The following is a 21,355-nucleotide window of genomic DNA, read 5'->3' as shown; positions in this document are numbered from 1 at the left end:
ATAACTACTGTATGTTTGTTTTTCCAAAGATGCATTGTGTTCAGGAGACGAATGCTCTGCCTTAAATTATTGAAAGTTTCCTAGGTTACGAGCCTTCTGACTTTTTTTTTTGTGCAACTAGAAAAGGCTCGTCTCTACACTGAGCATGAGACCTGTTCTTTACCTGGCTGCTGGGTATTAATTATAGTGCTAAAATACTCCTAGCTGTATGGTTAAAACTTTGTTCCCTGACTCCCTGGTTCCCTATAGTTATACTCTTGCAGTTTAATTATATCAAGTGGTATGATTATTTCTTTTATCATAAATATATGCATGAATGCCTGCAGTGGACTACAATATCTTTTGCATTCTATGTAATTATATCACCTTTAATCACAACATTCATCATATAATTATTTCATTTCAAGTCGTTGATTTTCTCCATTGTGGCCAATACAATTACTGAGGAAGAGGTAATGAGTTGTACGAAGTACTCTCCTAGAAAGGTGGCTATATATTCAAGGTAGTGTGCCTAGAAATTTTTGGCCTGTCTAGAGCAGTGACTAAGGCATGCTTTTAGTGATGCAGTGAACTGTCAAAGTTCTTTCTAATTATGAAATTAAGTCGCTTGTTATGTTGTTGGTGCCCTACTAATTATTTATATTTAATATGTAGTTCATTTGAACCTCCCTGCCTCTCCTTTTTCCAGCCTCAAGTTTTCTTTTATCAGTGAGATGGAGCTATCAGAAGAAAGTAAAATCAATCTGAGAATTTTTTTATTGGATAACACAAGTAGTACAATTGCAATTTGCACTTGGTAAATCAATACTGTTGAACAAAGAAGTTCACGAGGCAGCTGACCATAGAGTAACATCAGACACATACAGTGCATTCTAATTATTTCATAAATTTACATCGGATAACGTGTCCCTGTTAATTACAGAAACCTAAAGATTGTTTAATTATATATTTCATATATTTTTTTAATTTTTATTTTTATGCTGAAAATACTTTATCTAATAGCTGGAATATCAAGGCTCACTTGTAGAAGCCTCAAATTTCAACTGCAGGCAAGTTGTTGATAGGGTAATGATGTGATGTCCATCCATGGTTGTCCGACCTGCTTGCTAATGCAGTTGTAATCTGTTGGAAATTTAAGAAGTTAGTTTTAGGATTGATATTGAAATAATTTGCTTTCTTACTTGGCTTTGTTTCCTGTAGCTTTGAAAATTGTAATGAATGGAAGAATTACCCCAACTTCATTGGTTTTTCTGGTGCATCATTCTTCTGAGGTAGGGGCTGGCTTAACTGGAGATGAACAGGTGCTCGGAGATCATATCCATTGTTGAAAGTATAATTTGGGGGAGAGCTTCTGCTAGCTTCATTTGCTTGCCTTGTACCATAAGCCTGAGACCGAAAATTTGTGTTGTTTAGGAGTGTTAGGAAGAAAATCTTCATTTGCTTAGAATTTAAGATTATTTCATGGGCCTTCGGCATATTGGCATTAGTTTTTCAGAATTTTGTTCTATTACTTTCATGTGAACCAAGGAAATGAGTTATAGAGGAAGCATAATTCATAGGTGAATGTGAGATATTCGTAGCAATATTGAATTATCTAGGCCAATACCTTCTTTTGAAGCTCAGTGTTTTCTTGGTACATGAGGTCTAACTTTTTATGCAGTTCTAGATTTTCCTGATGAATGAGATGTCCCTGCAATTCAATAATTTAATGTTACTCAGCAAGAAAATATCTAACATTGAAAACCTGAATAAAAATGCAGAAGAACTTAATCTAAAACCTTGTTGTTTAGCTCTTTAACTTCATCTGTTAGAATTTGGTCCTGTAAGCAGAGAATAGTAGAGGAGCAACTGCGTAAATATTATCTTCTTATCTTGAATATTTTTGGTGAAAGTTTCATCCAATTCTAATGTTTGTCATACCTTTTTCATGCGGACACCTTTCAAACTCATTTCAAGTTGGTTTTCCAGGTTCTGCAGATCATTGATGCTTAAACCAGATAGTTCTTCTCCCATCAATTGCCTGCAGCACGTCATAACTATGTAAGCTATTGCTTATCACATGGTATGTACATCCCACTATATCATATTTTAAAGGTTCTTATCAACCTTCAACAGTTTCCTGATAGTACATTGTTATGAAGAGTATTTTAAGTGATCTTTACCATTTCCAATATCATGTGCATATCATACTATATATACTAGCATTTTGTGAAACCCTATAACAAGAGTTGTTGATTTTTTGTTTTATGCTCTCTAGTCCATGAAATTTCCTTATTTTACTGGTTTGTTTATAAAATTATATGTGAGATTTGTATTATAGGATGCACGGATCACTAGTGACAATGAGAATTGGATATAGTTTCAGGAGTTTTGGTTTTTGCTTAAGTTGGTGTTTTTCTTATATTAATTGATGAAGAAAATTATTATCCATGTTCATACTAAAGTTTAAGGATAGTTCTGTTGAAATAAGTAGAGAAGATGATTTAGACGTATGTGTGATGGGCACAATCATGAAGAAAAGGACATGTATAAGTAAAAATAGTGACTTATATATTTGTTTATGAAAATATTGTCTTAAAGGTCAAATTGCTTGTTGACATTACAACATTCTAGTATGAACAATGAGATTTTGAATGAGATTTTGATAGTTCACAGTTTAACAAATTACAATTGCTAAAAGATGATTATATCTTTAAAATATGTTTAAGTAAACCGAAATCTAAACCCTAATCACTCTGTTTATATTATGGAAGTACTTTAAATATTTTAACTCCATACCTTACTCTATTAAAATTGACAAAATATTAAAATACTTATCATATCATTGTAACTATTGAAAATAATAAACTTTACTATTACAATAAAACATGACTGAAAAATAGTAGGTTATGAGATGGAATTTTAAATGAAATTTGAGTTTAATGAGATTAGACTCTTTAAAGCTTTGAAAATTTACAAAGCAACAAAAAGTGGGTCAAAAAGTTGTTTTCTACCTCATTTGGTTTTCTATCCAAAGAAATAATATAAAACACAACAAAAGTAAATGATGAAGCAACAGGTAATAAAGATAAAGGAGGAACCAATCAAGCAAAGAGCATAGACAATTGACTTTGTGAAAGAATTGCTAAAGAAACAAGGGGTTGGGGCACCATTTTCTTCTTTATGTACAAAATAATTTGATGTAGAAATTAACCAAAGAATGTTTTGAGGAAAAATGTTTATTTAGAAGGGAGATTCTAGAGTGATTGAATGTGTGGTTATATACATGTAGAAAAAACAGAATTTAGCATTGACAATTAAACGTTTTCATTAGGCTTCCAAACTAAAAAAAGCGACAAAGAACATTTTTAGTGAATTATATTTAAGTAGAAATAACATATATATTAATTTGCCCCCTTTAAACATGAATCGTGGATCCATCCTTGTTTTTCCTTGTACTTTTCCCATTAACATGGACAAACATAATTGTTATTCTCCAAAACTTAGTTTTGGAAACAATGTAGTTAATGCATTTGTTACTAAAAAAAAATTGAGCCATGATTTTTTTCTTGGTAGATAGAAATTACAAATTTCTTGCATCAAATTCACAAGTCTAAAGATTCTTAAAGAAAGCTTTAGTGTGATGAAATGGAGGCCTTTAGTACCTGTGGTATTCTTGCAAGTACTGGAGTTGCTGCCTCAAGCTTGCTACCTCCCTTTGCCAAAACTATAAAGTACAAAAGCAATTATTAAGTAAAAGTCAAACTCTTGAATGTGAAGTCTTTTGTATTAAACTAATATCAAGTGATCTAAAATTGAAGTACATGTCAAAGAACTTGGGTGATTAGTCACTATTCAATGACAATATAATGTCAACTACTTATGAATCACTTTTAGTTACTTTGCCTCAACTCACCTTGTTGAATTCACATATTTTGTGATTGGAGTGAATCAAAGTGATTTATTGCTCAAATGGAAGCTATCTACAAGCTTAATCTAGCATTTGATATTTCACATATTGTGTTAAAAGGCTTTCTCTATAGTTTGAGCTAGATTCTTCTTTCTTGCTTTATTGCTGTCTTAATATGAAGTTGTGTCCTTCAACCTATCATTTCAATTTGAATGCTTAAGATGGTATCAAAGCTCAGGTTGTGTTGTATTACTCTTTTCTACCCAATGTGATGTTAATGACCTTCATCATGATGCTCAGTGTAGGCTTTGTTGAGCTAAATGTGAGAGGGAGTCTTATGTGGTGTTACCCCCACACATCTATTAGGCTTGGGTTCCCAATGATGTTTATTAAAGGCGCATGCCCTTCAATTATCACCAATTTGTTTTACGCAAGGATGCTTAACAAAACCAATGTCTATCTAACTTTGTGTTTTGTGGGAAGATTTTATGGAAGGGAGAAAGAGGAATAGAAGAGATGATAATGGAAGGATTTGTCGTATGGTAGATTCTTTTTGAAAAATTTTGAATATTATTATCTAATTGAATTAGTGGTTTCTTCCCACTTTTGCTAGGATTGGATTTTGAGAGAATGAGAAGACTCAAATGCTCTCATTTTCCACCTTAATCATTTCATTCCACCTTTCTACCGTTTTTTTTCCTCCTTCTGAAGAAAAAGCTTTTTGAACCCAAAACCAATTAGTGATAGGTGGAAAGGACCTAAATTTGATATAAAATGTAACTTTATACTTAATGGATTTGGGATAATATCACTTAATGTTCCTTTTCACATGTAGCTCTTAGGGCTTGCACATGGAAAACCTCATCAGAGGTCATCTATCGCACATGGTGTTAGCTAGAAAGGATAACATAACAAAACTTGAGTTCTAATATCATATTAAGTATATAACTTAAAAATCAATTAATATTTTAAAGTTGGATAACACCATTTAATAATCATACATGCTATTTTGTAGCTTAACCATTAGAGCTTAGATCCTCTATTCCTTTCTCCTCTTTAATCTTCTTACCTAATGGTGTGCTGAAGAAGCAATTTATGGTATCCTCAAACTACTTGGTTCTCTAGATTGCAATTAGATGGAGTGCATATTTTTGTTGTAGTGCTAGTAGAGTTTTCTTTTAAATGTAACTATTGATATTGGGATGAGTTATATTTTTTGGATATTGTCAATGTATGGCGGTTTATTACTAAAAATTTGCTTTCAAATAGAGTTGGTATTTTACAAGTCATGTCCTTAAGATTAAGCTTGTTAGAATATAATATTTTCATGGTTGTATGGTGAACTCAAAATAATAAGTCCTTATATTTGCCTAAGGTATCATAAAAGTGCTTGGCCATATGAAGGCACAATATTTACACTTGTTTTTGTGTTGTATTATTTCGATTATAACTTTAGAGCGGTTTAGTTTATCTACAAAACATGCAAACTTTTCCTTTGTTGGGCCAAATGTGATGCATTCCTTATGATTCAATTTTTGTTGATGGTACCTTCCTATCTCCTTTCTTACTAGTAAAGTCATATGGACCTTTGGAGAACCATACCTCAAAAGCTAACTGTTGAGTTTGGAGACCTAGGTCCATATAAAATGCAAGAGGGAATCCCATACTTCTTTTTGTGTGGCATCCTAGTCTAGTGACTTGCATATGGGCACATATTAGTAATCCTGCTCACCAATTTGGATGCCCGCACTACAATGCCGACATCAAGCCTTTTCGAGTGAGGCTCAATTGCCTTGTGCACTTAGGCATGTTTCTTGTAAGGTGATAAGATACGCATAAAAACTCGCTTGGTTGAGGTTCTCTCTAATTTCTTTTGTTTCTCACTTTGTTAATTAGTTATATCTTTACTAACAAGAAATGAATAGTATCTAACTCCATATTTTTCAATATTTGAGTATTCAAATATTGGTACGGACCAAAAATTGATCAATAAAAAAATTGCATGTTTTGTAGATAGATGAAACCACACTTTAGAGTTTGGTATATGTCTTAAGCTTTACTTATACACAAAAACTCACGTATATGCCTATTGCACACTACTTAACTTGGGCTAGCGAGATTTTTGTGGCTTGCGCCTGAGACAATATAAGGGATTTAGTGCTTAAGAGTTTCGTCCTTGATAACATTGCCTCATCACCACCCTTGTTATGGCTGATTTTGATGCCAGTTGATATGAACCTTTGGATAACCGAACTTGAAAAGCAAGCTATTTAGTCTGGAGAGCTTACGTTTATATAAGCCCCATAATGAAATCCCATATTTTCTTATTTGGGATCCTAGTACATACTTTGCTATTTGGCACATATTATAAAGGCAAAGGTAATCAAAAACTGTTACAAACAAAATAAATTAAAAGAGAATTTTAATCAGGTGGGCCTTTTTTTACGCCTATTGTTTTACGAAAAAGCTTGCCTAGATGTACCAGGCGCACACTTCGTCAAATGCACCTCACCCAAAGGAGTCCAAAACACTCTTATTGTCTGGCATTAAGGCACTACACATAGGCACAACCTTGATAACATTATTACATTGTAAAGAACTTGATACTCTATATTTGATGTTGGGATTAGACAATGGCTTTGCCCCAATTGCTAAGGTCCATGCAATGAGCCCCTGAAGAAAGGGATATTGTTGGTTTTCCATTCAAGTCTTTCATAGAATTGTTTCTTTAGAAGGTAAGGGCTCTTTCTTTTGCATGGCTGGAGGGGATTTGTTGTAATTATTGGTAATTGCATTCCATTTATCTGTTGATAATAAAAAATGGTCAAAAAGTGGCTCTTGAAAAATAATATAGGTTTTTACTTTCATGATGCTTACATCACAGGGAGAGCAATGGACCAAAGGGGACTAAGAACATGAAATTGATATGGATAGCTTATTGGAGACATCTTCAAATGTTCTTTGGGGGGGGGGGGGGAATTTATTTCTCAAAGGGTCAGAAAGTTATCTGTCCTTACAAGTTGTTGAAGTCACTCCTTCCAGTTTTTTATGCTTAAGAGTGTGGTCAACCTTGGTGCATTCTGAGCAGAACATATGTTTCTTTCATGATATTTGTAGATAAATAGATATGATCTGTGTCTATTTATATTGCAATGCATTATGTCTAATTTCCAGAGTTTTCATGAAACTTTAGGCCTATGTGCTGGATTGGCATCTTTTGTGATTTGCATATCGATGCCTTTCTCCCTCTCATTTGTCTGTAAGTTGTCTATTCGATTTTGTACCTGACTGTGAATATTGACATGCAACTTTTTAGGCTTCAGAGTAAAACATTAATTCACCACACAGAAGTACATGGGTCAGAAATCAACCCTAGATGTTGCGGCTAATTTTCCTAATCAACTCTGTGTGTGCTTATGGGCAAAAAGAAATAAAAGTGTGCTGGTGAATACTATTTTTTTCATGAACATTGAGGGAACCTACCCTTCAGCTAGAAATTTATAAAGAACATCAATATTTGCGTGTTAAGTGTATAGACTTCCAATATACCTAAATCTTGGAGGCCCCTGAAATTCAGGCATGTCTCATGAAAAATGATGCTGTTCTATTTCAGAAAAACAACCACTGATGTACTAAGTGCATGCAAATGCAATTCTGTGTGTAGACATTGATCTGAAAAACGAATGTCCTGTTGTGAAGTTGTTCATGCCTTCACAAATTCGACTTTAGGCTGGAAATGATATACTTGATCTAGTAATGCTGAACTAGTAAACATAACTACTGTCTATTGGAAGCGTGTACCAACCTACTTGAGGTAGCAAATGGTGGATGTTGCTCAATGTATGATAGGATTATTGCTCTACAGTTTGAACAGAGGGTGGCATCTTACAGTTAGGAAACACAGTTGTTGGGTAGAAGTAATAGCGTTGGAGTCTTATCGAACCCAAACCTGCAGATGCAGTGGAAAGAAAACCAGTTATAAGTGGCTCTGGACAGTAGAGGTTATGATGTTTGAATTGTAATGTCACTTCAGTAGTTTGTTAAGAATGCTCATTTTCTGTCAACCGTCCAAATGCTTGAAGCATCGAGTTGGTGGTTGATGTAATTTTTACCTTTCGACTCTGTATGTGTGCAACAGCTGTCTGGGAGATTTAAGGCTGAATGTCTACCATTGGCAAAATCGTTGATGACATTTCAATGAGTAGGCCCGATACTATCGTAGAGGCTTTAAGAGTGTGCTTCCAGGGTTTAACCTTATAAAGCTTTTGTTCATATGGTTTCTAAAATCTCCGAAGTTACCTTTGACTTTCAAGGAATACTATGATGTTTTGTGCTGAAAGGGACATACCATGATGGTTTTCATTTATCACGATATAGAAGTGCTAGAAGCTTGTTTGAGATGTTTTTGTGGCATCCCTGAGCATTATGACTGGCTTGGATACACCGCTCCTTTCCATTGATTCATCTGTTGGTTTAGATGTTGGAAGGAATCCTTTATGCTCCACAAGGAGTAACAGGAGCCCAGTGAACCATTAATGTAATACTACTTGGTAAGCTTGAGCTTAACATGACTTAAGTACCCTTAAAAGATCTCTGTGATTCTTCTAAAAGATCTGTTCTATTCTAATATGTTGACACTGCTTCAACCAATATCCAGCACATAGATGTATATCTAGCTTTACTATTTTTTAGAAATAGATATGTTAATGATTTTTCAACACACTCTATTAGGAAGCTTAAGTTGCATTACTCTATAATCTATACGCTTGTTTGGCTAAATAAAAGAAAATTTTATTTGGAAGATTTATGTATGTTGAATGGCATGCTACTTACATAGCATTAGCCCTAGGCCCTGCCTTGTTGCTAGCAGATTCTTATGCTCTAGAGGTAGGGATTTCTTATTCTTTGCGGTGCAGCAGCTACCTCTATGTCTTTTGTGGAAGCTGTGAAGCTGATTACTGACGGAGATCCTTTACTATATGAAAAGTGGAACCACGATGCAATTTCCCATTGTTTGTTTGCACAACTTTCGATTGTATGGTCCTTTCCTTCTCTTCAGCCTCACTTGAAGATGAACAAATCAAAGTCAGGTCCTTTTTCTGCTCATCCTTCTTTTTGATAATGGTCCTCATTTCAAAACAAAGTTGAAGATAGTAAACATGATAAGAGCACAGTTTCTGTTTTTTGCTTTGTGGTTCATCCAAATTATGCCCTATCTTTGTAGTTTTCTATCGTGTTATTTATTCCTTACTAAGAAAGTATGGGACCTCACCTAGATTGAGAACAATGCCGCATATCAAGGCATTGATTTACTATTTATATCAAGTCATGATATAAAAACATCATCTTTCTGGGATACTTGCATTTATTGAACTTATTATCAAGACGGTGATTTACCATTTGGTGTTATCTTTGGGGGAAAAAAAATTATTCTATGTTTGCCTGGATTGATGATGCTTATACCTTCAGCAACCATGTTTGTCTTCTATCCTAGTCTTTTATCTTTATTTATTTCTAATGAACTTTTAAATTTTATGTTTGCGTACCTATTAATTAACATATGGATTTATCATTTATAATAAAACATTAAATATATGCTTTTGTTACATAATGCATGTTTTTAGAAGGAAAAAAAAACAACGCATCAAGAAGGAAAATAATGATGTTGAATTTGTGAACAGTATATAAGACTATTTGCAAACAATTGTGAAACAGGATAATTAGGGGAGAATATTGAAGCTGTTAAATAGACAATTTACCTTGACTTCTGAAGCAGGATTCATTTGGTGATGATTTTCCTCTTTGGTCCTGTTGTACCGTTCTATAACAGATCTCATGCTGCTAACGTTAATAACAAAAAAGAAAAATGGCAAAATCAGAATTTGCATCAGTTTTACAAAGGAGAAATATATGTAACATTTTTTAGTGTCAACATTTCTAATCGGATAAAGTTAATATAAAAGAAAAAAAAATGAATTTAATCTAAAAGCTTAAAATTAGTTAGGAATTACTCTCATTAGTATGCTCGGTGAATTTGCATTAATTTTGCAAAAGGTTATAAATAAATGGGCAAACTACGTTAATGGTCACATAATCATATTTTTTTGTCGCTTAATTATAAAATTTAAAAAAAATCATTTTAATAGTCAATTGTATCTAACTTGTTAATGTAAAAACAAAGATACTTAAAATTCAACATACTTTTCACGGTTAGGTGATAATATATATATATAATTGGGTGTTTACTAATACAATTTATATTTTGGAACCGTGTCAATAAAGATATGAATGTTTATACAATATGTTAAAAATACAACAAATAAAGTTAAAGAAAGTCATTGAATAATAGTTGAAAATGGTATTAAATCCAACATATCATATTTCAAATTGATGGCATTACAAAATTGTTTTTAAGAATAAATGCATAATATAGGAGAGCTCTGCAAGGAATTGTTTCAAGGGTAGGCATGAGTTTGAAACACTAAGTAATCTATTTTCTTATGCTTGAACTCTTGTTCTTTATTGTACTTTTCAAACTTGTATTATCAATTAGAATTTAAAGATGAAAAGAAAATTAAAGTAGAAGAAGTTTATCTTTTCATAATTTATTTTTAAAAGTAGAAAAGTAGATAATTATTTTAATGTATTCTGAAATAAGTTTTTTTAAATTACAAAAAGAAGCAGACATTTTTTAAGAAAAATATCAAAGTTTGTAAAATTGGGCTAATGATTGAAATAGTTAGACTGGCAATTAAGTTTTAATTAAATAAAATATTAAAATTTATAAAAATTAAAATAATATATAAAAAAATAAATCAATCACCAGTTCAATTCATTTTGAGCGGTTTGCTCTCAAATTGTTATGATAATCAATTTCTGATCTAATTAGTTTGATTAGTTAACCTAATATGTTTCCAACCATCATAGAAAATATATAAAACTTGTAAAAGAGGATAGTATAAAGAAAGAAAATACTCCCAACCCAGAAATAACATTTTGTTGAAATAATATTTTATTTGAAAAGAGATAGATCTTAAAAATATACATGAATATTGGTTTAATTGTAATTTTATATATGAACTTTAATTTAATGTGTAATTTTATATATAAAATTTTGATTTGATTCAGCTCTCTCAAACTATTAACAAAATTTTAATATAGCATTGATATTAAAATTAGCCTTTAATATTTACATCTTTTACTAATTTGGCCCCCAATTTTTCTAGCTTAATTTGGCTCTCAACCTTTAAAAAAGTCAAATTTGACCATCAATTTTTTGAAAAAGAATTGAAATTATTTTTTAACGGAAGTACTTACTAAAATGTTAAACTTTTAAACGTGGAAGTTTGCATGACAGTTCACGTGTACGTCAAGTATTTTTTTTTTAATATGAACTTTTTTATCTATTCTTTGAGTTTTTTTTTTATAACCTTTAAATTCTTTATTGATATGACATAAAAAATAGTGCCATGTTAGCATGAATTGCACATGGAATGTCATGCGGGTTACCACACCAAAAGCATTGCAAAATTAATATTTTTGTCAACATTTTCATTAAAGAAAAGCTATTTTTATATATTGCACACAAATGATTTATCATTATTTAACTAAAAAAGAATAATTGTTAAATTGACAAAGATATAAATGTTGAGGGTTAAATTTATCATTATGTCAAAATATTTGTATATATTACATACACAAATAACTACATTTATTCAATATAAAAATAAAATTATATATTTATTTCTTTAAATGTATATAATTGAATTAAAATTAAACTTTTTGTATATATTTGAATCTCATTCAAAGTTTCATGTGTATAATTACACAAAATCAATTTTCTTATATTAAATTGCATATCAAATTAAAATTAATGTATAATTTTAATATTTGCCCTCTGAAGAATAAAAAGAAATATCTAAATTACTACTCATTCTTCACATCCAGGTTAAGTCTAGAAGAATAATATTATTTTAAAAGTCAAAATCTAACTTAAAATTTGTATAAATATATAATGTCTACATTATATCTAAGTAATTAATGGAGTTGGTATTGCGAGTCTAGACACCATATTAATTGAGAGATAATTAAAACCCATTTCTTTTTTTCTACAAAATAATAAATACTAGTTCAATAATAATTAATAACTTATATATTTGTAAAATATATAATTAAAATTAAAGAAAAGCAGAAAAGATTAATGGAAAAGGTACTTTATAAGGAGTGTAGTTTTATTTTTCTAAAAGTTAAATTATAAAATCATTTCTAAAAATACATTGTATTTAATTGAAAATTTAAATTTTAAATAAATTTTAATTGGGTTATGTCATTATGTTGAGTAACATCAAACTCAAACAAGAGCATTATATAGTATAGATTACTATAATGGTGTTTTTGTTTTTTAATATATTTTAATCATACCATAATTTTTAAATTTAAATTTCGCCACTTTAACAAAAATGTCATTTTATATTAATTTTTTCATAAATTTTATGCCCATATCTTAGTATGCCATAATCTAGTTTTTTTTTTTTTACATCCAAAGGTTAATATTTTGTGGATTACAAATTGCATAATTTTAGTTTTACAATTACCTCTTATAATGGTTATCTTCTATAACAACCAAGTTGGTTGCATAATCGATTTTTTATATTTTATTTTAACCTTTATATCAAATTTTCATTTATATCAACAACAATTATAAAGTATGAAGTACACTCTTCACCAAATTATTTCTCCATAGCCTCATATATTAAATTTTAGTAAAATTAATTATATTGCTAAAGAAAATAAAAACAATAATTTTAGTTAAGATATTATTTTAATAAAAGGCTGAATTTTATATAAGATAATATTGTTTTATTTTATGAAAATAAAATAATTTTTAATAAATAAAATTACATTTTTAATAATATTAATAATATATTATAGTTTTTAATTTAAAAATTTTAAAATTGTAAATATAATCTAAATCTCAAATATTTTTATAAATATTTCAAAATTGATATAAATGTATAACAACCATCTTTTATAAAATTCAAAATTTCAAAATTAAATCATTATAGAGCCCATTATTTATTTTTAAACCAAACTGTACAGATTGTCTCCTTATTATACATTTTGTGAAAACTCTACCTACCATTATTTTCTCAAAACTTGTTCTCTACTTTTGAATTGTTTAATTTTAGTTTAAAATTTCATGAAACTGTTACTCTCGTTAATTAATTAAGTAATTTTTTATTATATTTAATGTGAGATATGTTGGTGAGCCCGTCGGTACACATGGAAAATTAATAAAATATAATTTAGAAAAACAAAAACTAAATCGTAAAATGAAAAATAAAGTAAAAGACAATTAACCCTCTCTATAACAACATTTAATTAAAACAACCAAGTTTGTTGTAGAATCTATTTTTATATTTTAGTTTTATCCTTTATAACAATTTTTCATCTATAACAGTTAGAGTCATAAAATATGAAATATACTATTTATTATATTAGTTCTTTATAACATCCTGCTGTCTCAAATTTGAGTGAAATTAGTTTTATTCGTAAGTAAAATAAAAACAATAAATTTTAGTTAAGATATAATTTCAATAAAATGTTTGAATTCTATTTAACAATATACTAACCATATTTTATTACATGAAAATAAATTTTAATAAATGAGCTTACATTTGTAAATTTTATTCAAGATACGATCTATATCTCACTAGTAAATAATATTATTAATATATTATAATTTTATTTAATTTGAACATTTTAAATAAGTTCAAATATAATTTGAATATCAAATGTTGTTATAGGTGCCTATGTTATAGGTATATAACAATCACCTTTTTGTGACATCTAAAATTTTGACAAACAAATTAATTTGTTATAAAGAGGATTCACTGTAGTGAATTGCTAAAAAAAAATCAAGTCGTCAAACACACCCAAGCAATAAAAATGAATAGAAAGCACTACACCAATCAAAACCACTAACACACTCAAACCTTAGTTTAAAAGCACTGAATGGTGCAGACGATTCTATGATCTTTTGTGAAGATAGTGAAACTAAGCTACAAAATAAGAAAAGGGTCTTAAAATGTTTTCAAATATATAAGCTTAAAATCGCTATGCAAAAGACTAGGATTTTGGCATCAACTTGGTTCTCCTGGTTATTAAGAAGTCGGCTACCTCTATCGGATATTCAGTAGGCGTCTTACTTATGAATTACCTCGAACTTTCATTGGATTACCCTAAAAATTTTGCCAATAGTTGGGTTGCCCCAATGAAATTTGAACTCTCTAAGAGCGTACTTGGTAGAGTGAGAAGAAATTTGATAATTTGATAAATTGAAGGGGTGGAAAAATATAAAGATGAAAAATATAATTTTTCTTTCCATGGATATGCTTGGTAGGAAAGGTGAAAAAATTAAAAGAAAAAATAATTTTCTTTTCATTCATTGCTTGATTTATTTTTTTCATTTTTTTCTCCTCTCCTCATTCCAATTTGGAAATATTTATTTTTTTATGCATTAGGATGAAAAATAATCATCTCTATCCTATCTTATTTCCTCTCTCGTTTTTCCCAGCCGAACACACTCAAATTTTATTCTCTTTCCACTTTTCCACTCTCTCCTCCCATCCCTCTACTTTTTCAAACAATCAAGCACATCCTAAGAGAGGCATTATCTCCGCTTCTTTTGCTCATGTTTTTGTTACAATGATTTTGAATCAATTCAAAACTTATTCTTCACATGTGATAGGGCTTGGAGACTAGCAAATTTTTTGTTCACTTTGGAATTTGGTATTACCCAAGAATCTCTATCCTATTTTCTTTCCACTTTTCAGCTCTCTCCTCCTATCCTTCTATTTTTTCACCCAACCAAATACACCCTAAAAGAGGTATTATCTACGTTTCTTCTACTACATGTTTTTGTTTCAATGATTTAGAATTAGTTAAACACTTATTCTTCACATGTGATAAGGCTTGGAGACTAGCAATTTTTTTTGTTCACTTTGGAATTTGGTATTGCCTAACAATCTGAATGTTTCTTTTTCATTGTTTGGCGACATGGTTTGCCTCCCAACCGGGTGCTAAAGTTTTGAGAAGGACTTTTTTTGCCATCTCCGAGTCAATTTGGTTGTTTAAGAATGATATGTTGTTTAATGGTAAATTGTTGGATTGGGAGTAACTTGTTAAGCTTGCTAAGCTAAGATTAGCTTGGTGGTGGCTAAGTGCCAATGTTCTTGGTACTAATAAGGTGGTTCTCTTGGAAAAGTTTGTTCCTTTAAATAAGTTGCAAATTCAAAGTTTGTGAAGGGCCTAGTCCTTTTCGGAGCTAGATTTTCAGAAGTTTAGTGTTGACGACTCTTTTATGGGGATGGAGAATATCACACAAACTTATCGTGGAAAGTGGCAATGCTAATATTGTGTGTTGCAGGGCTGAGCAAAAGAAACTGGGAAAATCGAAAAATCGACTTGAACTGATGCATTTAATTCAGTTCAATTTCAAATTGATGTTCTCACTCAAACCTCACAATTCAATTTAGTTTTGGTTTTTCCACATGGGACCTATTATATCTAAATCAAACCAAATGAAAAAAAAAAACATGTTTAAAGAAATGATCATAATAGAATAATAGATGGACCATTTTAATATATATATATATATATATATATATATAGACTAATTCATTTAACTCAATTATTATTATGTCATTTAAAAAGCTAAATGTACTCATACAAAAATTAAAGTTATGGAAGACTTTCATAAAAAAAGTTATGAAAGTTTAATTTTATATTAGTTTAAGTGGATGATTCTTTAAATATGATAATTATAAGCATAATCATAATTCTAATTTTAGAAAAATAGTTTATGGAACTTTATAATATTTTATTTAGGCATAATTATAAATTTAGCTTTCAACGTTTACATCTTTCATCAATTAGACTTTTTTTTGAACTAAATTTGACTATTAATCTTTTAAAAGAGTCAAAATACTTTTTAGCGAAATGATGATCAAAACATTAATTTTTAATGATGTTGGTGGCAACTCGCATGGAGTCCATGTGTGCTTTATGCTAACATGACACTATTTGTTTAATATGTCACATTAACAAATAATTTAAAATTATTAAAAATATTAAAATAATAATAAAATAAATTTGAAAAATATAAGAAGTTAATACAAATTAGTATTAAGTATATGTGGCTTACCTTACAAGCTATCATGTTTAAAAAGTGACCGTTTTACTCAAGTATTTTGTTAAAAATAACAATTAATACTTTTGAAATGTTAATAGTCAAATTCGACACTTCTTAAAAGGTTAGAGGCCAAATTTAACTTAAAAAGTCAAATTGACAAAAAAATATAAACATTAAGGGCTTAATTTGTTATTATGTTTTTATTTATAAAAAAATCATTCACAAGTTGTCAATTATATATATTGATTATATGACATTTTGCAATGACTTAGTTATAACTAATTAAAGATAGCAACTAATTAAAAGAAACAATACAATAAAACATTAGGTATATGAATGATTTTTGTATTAGTTTTCTTTAACTTCAAATAATTTTTAAGAGTCTTGTGAATAATTACGATATTATTTAATTATTTAATTCACTTATAAATATATAAATAAAGCTAAAGTATGTATTGTGATTGTGGTGAAAAAAATCGAAAATTACGGTATTTTTTTTACGGATAAAGTCAAAATTAAAAAAAAAAACTACCGAATCAAATCGTAATTATTAGTTTGAAACCCCAAAATTTCAAACCTAGATCTTCTCAGATTCTAGTCCTTGCCTACATCAGTTGGGCAATCTCAAAAAGCTTTTAGCTTAGAGGTGGGTGCCGAAATTATAAGGGGAGAAAAGAGCAAAAACAAATGGGTTTCTTCTAAGGGTTTAAATTTTGTATTTTTTGGCTTTTTTAATTGAAATTACGTGGAAACTCATCATACCTACGTGTATTAGCCAGCTAAGACCAAAATAATGATGTGTAAACTACCAAAAAAAAATCCATGCCATCTAAAGGTTTATTGACTTATTTGCTTAAAATAAAAATTTTATTTTAGATGATGAACTAACATTTATAAGCATAAATTTAAAAATATTTTATTATCATTGTTTAATAAAAATGCATTAATTATAAAATATCATAATTATAGTATCTTTTATAAATTTCAAGTAGTTAGCTCAAAAGAATTTTCCATAATCATGCTGCAAAATTTATGCAATCCAAATCTATGTACCTCCTTCAAATTAAATATAATATAGAAATACCCTTTCTATAATTTTTCTCCCAACTACTCTAACCAAGATATATATGCATGCATGCATGCATCAATCTCTCTAAGCCAATGAAAAATGGTGTAATTTTGCCAAGATTACACTTCCCCATTCTTAATTTTCTTCGTTTGCTCATCTCCATGCACACACATATATGTATGTGTACATATATAGCTTTTTTTTTCCTAAGTCTATACGTAAACATATTCCTTTGAAAGTAATAGCAAGTGTGTTCATGATGGGGCCTATGAGAACTATTCAAACAATCAGCCTTAAAGGTGACTTCTAATGGGTATGAGATCTGAATCCTATCATTATTTTGTAACTCCATTATTCTTTGACTATGACCTCTTTTTGAAAAAAATTCAAGTCTGTAAACTATATCCTAAGATTCTTTGTTTCATACTTCATAGTTCATACCAAAATTTCCAGTTAGTGAATGAAAACAATTAAAGAGGACAACCTATTGTAAAAATAGCAAACTCAGATCATCAGAACAAGGATTATAATTCATAATGTTAAACAGAACCCCAATTAGGTAAAATTAGATGATGTATACAAACATTATTACTATATATAGTTAAATTAATTTGTTTTTTTTTCGTAGTGTGAAGTTGAAATTGTTAGCATGTATTTTGGCTTTGTTAAAGAAGAAAGGGAAGTAAATTTCGTAATTAAAAACAATGTTAGTCAGAAATTTTTTATTTCTTCAAATATATATATATATATATACTCATAGAATTCATACTTATCTTGAATCGAAATAACCATGCAAAATCTTCAATGTCTTTTAGTAATCTCAAACTTCTTGATTTTCAAACTTACTGTTTGCATGCATGTTGACGACAATGGAAGGGAAAAAAAAAGGTGGTGAACTCTACTTCATGTTAGCCTTAAAAAGGAAGGGGCTAAGAAAAAGGAATAAAACCCAATCTTTTATAATAATTATTAGTAATAACTGGAAAAAAAAAAGGATAACAAAATTATTATTAAATAAAATAAATAAAAACACATCAAAAAAAATGAAAAAGGAAAGAAAGAGAAACTGACCTAGTACTGGCATAATCGTAAAGCTTGCCGGTGCTGGAAAAGATGATTAATCCAACTTCAGCATCGCAAAGGATCGATAACTCCCTCGCTTTCTTCAGCAATCCATTTCTTCTCTTCGAGAAAGTTACTTGCCTGCTCGTTGAATTGTCGATTCTTCGAATCACTAACTTCCCTCTTCCCATATCCCCTCTGTTTATAATAATTTATCCTTCCTTTCAATCTTAGGGTTTTTAATCGCTTCTATTCTCCAAGATCGCCCCCAATTTCAGCCCTAGAAAATCTCAGATCAATGTCCCGAAATAAAACTCAAGCCAAATTTACAATAAAACTAATTAGAAAAAAGTCAAAATAGAAAGAAAATATGATTTCGAGCAGTTAAAAGATGAATTAGATATAGATCGTATATATATAAAGACAAAAGCTTACTTGTTTTAAGATAACTACTGAAGCGACGCAAGTTCTTTTCCTCCTCCTTTTTTTTTTCTCTTTTTGGAAGAGAAAGTTTTTGAGAAAAGTAGAAAGAAAAATTGAACTCGATGGAAGACGAAATTATATTTATGCTGTAAATGGAAAGCTTAACGCGGTTTTCAAACATCAAATGAAAACCTCTTTTTGGACTTAAAACATGGAGCCCGAAACAGCTTAGCGGTTTTATTAAGGAATTTACATTTCGTTTAATAGGGCTTACGCGCGAGTGTGTGGATCACTTTTGTACGCGCTACATATGAGTGACGTCTGTCGCAGTGAATCAAACAAAGCAGTGTCGACATCCGGAAGAGAATCGGGAGAACTGTTGGAGTCGCAAACATAGATTTGAATGGACACGTTTCAGGAGATGAAAGCGAATAGGGTAATGTATGTACTCGAAGGTGGGTTGGAGAGAGAGTATCCGCGGACTGTCAGAGTGCCCCCCCAGGATTCGTGGGTGGACGGGCGTGGAAGTAGTGAAAAAAGTGGAAAGTGAAAGCACTATGGGGTTGACGTATAGATGATCGACACGTTTGCTACAAAATCGAGGGCCGTACAATTATTTTATTTGTCAAGGCCTTTTTTTTCCTTTTTCCTAATTGGTTGGGGGAAATAATTGCCCTACTCTTTCTGTTATTGACAAATGAATTAATTTCAACTTGTAGGTTTCCATTCCAAAGGATATTTTTCGTTTTTAAATAATATATATACAATTATTAAAGTAGACCTGTACATAGGTTGGGTAAGTAAGCTTGGTTCAGTTCGAATTTAGGCTTAGATAATGTGTTTTAACTTCAGATTAGGTTAGTTAAGCTAAATTTAAATTTAAATTTAATTTTTTTCTAAAATAGAATCGTGGGTTGATTCAACTCGTATGCCTATGTAAATTAGAGTAGTCAATATCGTATCAATTAGATTATTGTTTTTATTTTGAATTAGAGGTGTAAATAAGATACTAGTGCTTGCAACTTATTCTAGTTTAACTTGAAAAAGAATTAATTTTGATTTAGTAATTATCAAGCTGAGATCAAGCTCTAGTGGCTCAAGCTATATAAATTTATACTAGTTGAGCTTGAGCTTACCACTATTTGAGTTCAACTCGACTTGATTACACCCTATTTCGAATGCTCATAATTTTTACACTATTTTGTTTTGAATTTATCAACATTTTCTAAAATTTCTTAGCATCTATACTACTTATAAAGTCTTAATTGAATTGGTGTCATGAATTACCCAGACACCAATTTAATTGAGTAACAATAAAGAAATGAAAAAATTAAAAAAACAAATTTTATTATAAAAGTATTTACAACTTTTAATAAATTTATAATTGTTTTTAAAATAAATAACTTAAACTACAACCTTAAAACAAACCTTAAAATGAACGAGTTGTTAAATTAAAAACAAAATTAAGGGAAGATCCAATCCTTGATGTTGATGTTATATATATATATATATATATATATATATATATATATATATTGTTGACTATTTTGTTGTGTCCTTTTGGTGGAGAGAATTGAGTATTTATATGGCATGGTTACTGTTCATAAATTGACGTTCTAGATAGGCTCCATTCATATCAACACGTATACCATCCTAGGCTTAACACATGTTCGCTGGTCTAAGTGTTTGCCAGTTCACTCGTTTGGCTTTGTACCCTGTGCTTACGAACACCCATTGCGCACTGGGCTTGTGAGCTCACCCTACGAGCCCTCTTGCGAGCCCTTTAACGTATCCACCTAGTGGGATCTAAACTCGGGTCGCAGATCAATAACCCAAATTATATCCGAGTTTCGGGTTGGCAATCGAATATACCATAACATATATATATTCCTCCACCACACCACACCATATCATATAATCTATTTTCCATTTTTTTTCATTTTTCAAGTTTAAGTTAATTATTATTAAAGTGAAAGAACAGGTTGGTATTCCATATTAAAAAGAAAAGAAAAGAAACAGGTAGGTATAGGCAGCCAAAGTAAACAAATAATTAATAAAAATCTTATCCTTAGTAATAACTATTATTTTTTGAATCTATAAAGTGGTTGTTAATAAGAAAGACCTTTCAACCATTTCTAAAAATGATATGTATATATTAACTTTTAAACTTTAGTCCTCTTAAAAGAGTAAAAATGTTAAAAGTTAGGATCTTTCTTTATCATAATTAATCAAAGCTTCTCTAGTTTTGTTAATCTATCGTAATCCATAGGATAATTTTATTATTCAACTTCGATAAAATCGAAACAATTCAAGTGCATGTGCTACCCAACAAATCAAAGTATTTTTTTAGTCATAACATTCGAATTCAGAGTTTAAGACAAAATTTCCCATTTTAATTAAAGCTTCAATTGAAAGCATGGTGTACGAATGAACTAGGAATATGCAAAATTTGTAGTTGAAATATTTATAAAATCTATCAAAATATATAGTCCCTTTGTGTTGATCCATGCTAGTGGGCAGTATTAATTTAATGATGCTTCCCTGCTGTAATCAGTACAAAGTTCAATATAGAAAAAAAAAAGAAAAAGAAAAAGAATTAATGGAGGTGAAAATGCAAGTTGGTCAGCAAGTGGTTGATACATATGCATGGGAAAATCCGCGATGTTGGCAAAGTTGTTTCTTTTCGACTTCAACAAGGTTTCCAAAAATGGAAATTTTA

At 30.0% G+C, this 21,355-nt stretch overlaps 1 protein-coding gene across 4 annotated transcripts; it reads right to left on the bottom strand.

The window, feature by feature from the left end:
- Window positions 1–733: 733 nt before the first annotated feature.
- On the bottom strand, window positions 734–19,047 carry LOC105795132 (MADS-box transcription factor 23). Of its 4 annotated transcripts, none has more exons than XM_012624623.2 (9): window positions 18,649–19,045; window positions 18,223–18,493; window positions 9,649–9,730; window positions 3,645–3,706; window positions 1,921–2,020; window positions 1,779–1,820; window positions 1,607–1,690; window positions 1,232–1,386; window positions 734–1,122 (listed from the first exon to the last, which is right to left on the bottom strand). In XM_012624623.2, the coding sequence occupies exons 2-9, from the start codon at window positions 18,402–18,404 to the stop codon at window positions 1,107–1,109; spliced, it is 723 nt and encodes a 240-aa protein (XP_012480077.1). In that variant the 5' UTR covers window positions 18,405–18,493; window positions 18,649–19,045; the 3' UTR covers window positions 734–1,106. The 4 variants fall into 4 exon arrangements, 3 of the variants coding, with proteins under 3 accessions (XP_012480077.1, XP_012480080.1, XP_052484620.1); XM_012624626.2 differs by having other exon boundaries at window positions 9,649–9,727; window positions 18,649–18,880; XM_052628660.1 differs by lacking the exons at window positions 9,649–9,730; window positions 18,223–18,493; window positions 18,649–19,045 and adding an exon at window positions 7,695–9,608.
- Between the last annotated feature and the right edge of the window lie 2,308 nt (window positions 19,048–21,355).

This window comes from Gossypium raimondii, chromosome 3 (assembly GCF_025698545.1).
Source record: "Gossypium raimondii isolate GPD5lz chromosome 3, ASM2569854v1, whole genome shotgun sequence".
Lineage (NCBI taxonomy): Eukaryota > Viridiplantae > Streptophyta > Magnoliopsida > Malvales > Malvaceae > Gossypium > Gossypium raimondii.
This window is presented reverse-complemented; position numbering and strand designations above follow the sequence as displayed.

Coding starts and splice junctions, on each gene's coding strand:
- LOC105795132 (XM_012624623.2), bottom strand. CDS start 18,404: ATGGGAAGAGGGAAGTTAGTGATTCGAAGAATCGACAATTCAACGAGC. Junction 1,821..1,920: donor AAGGTGTCCGCATGAAAAAG/GTATGACAAACA, acceptor CTCTGCTTACAG/GACCAAATTCTAACAGATGA. Junction 1,691..1,778: donor TTAAAGAGCTAAACAACAAG/GTTTTAGATTAA, acceptor ATTGAATTGCAG/GGACATCTCATTCATCAGGA.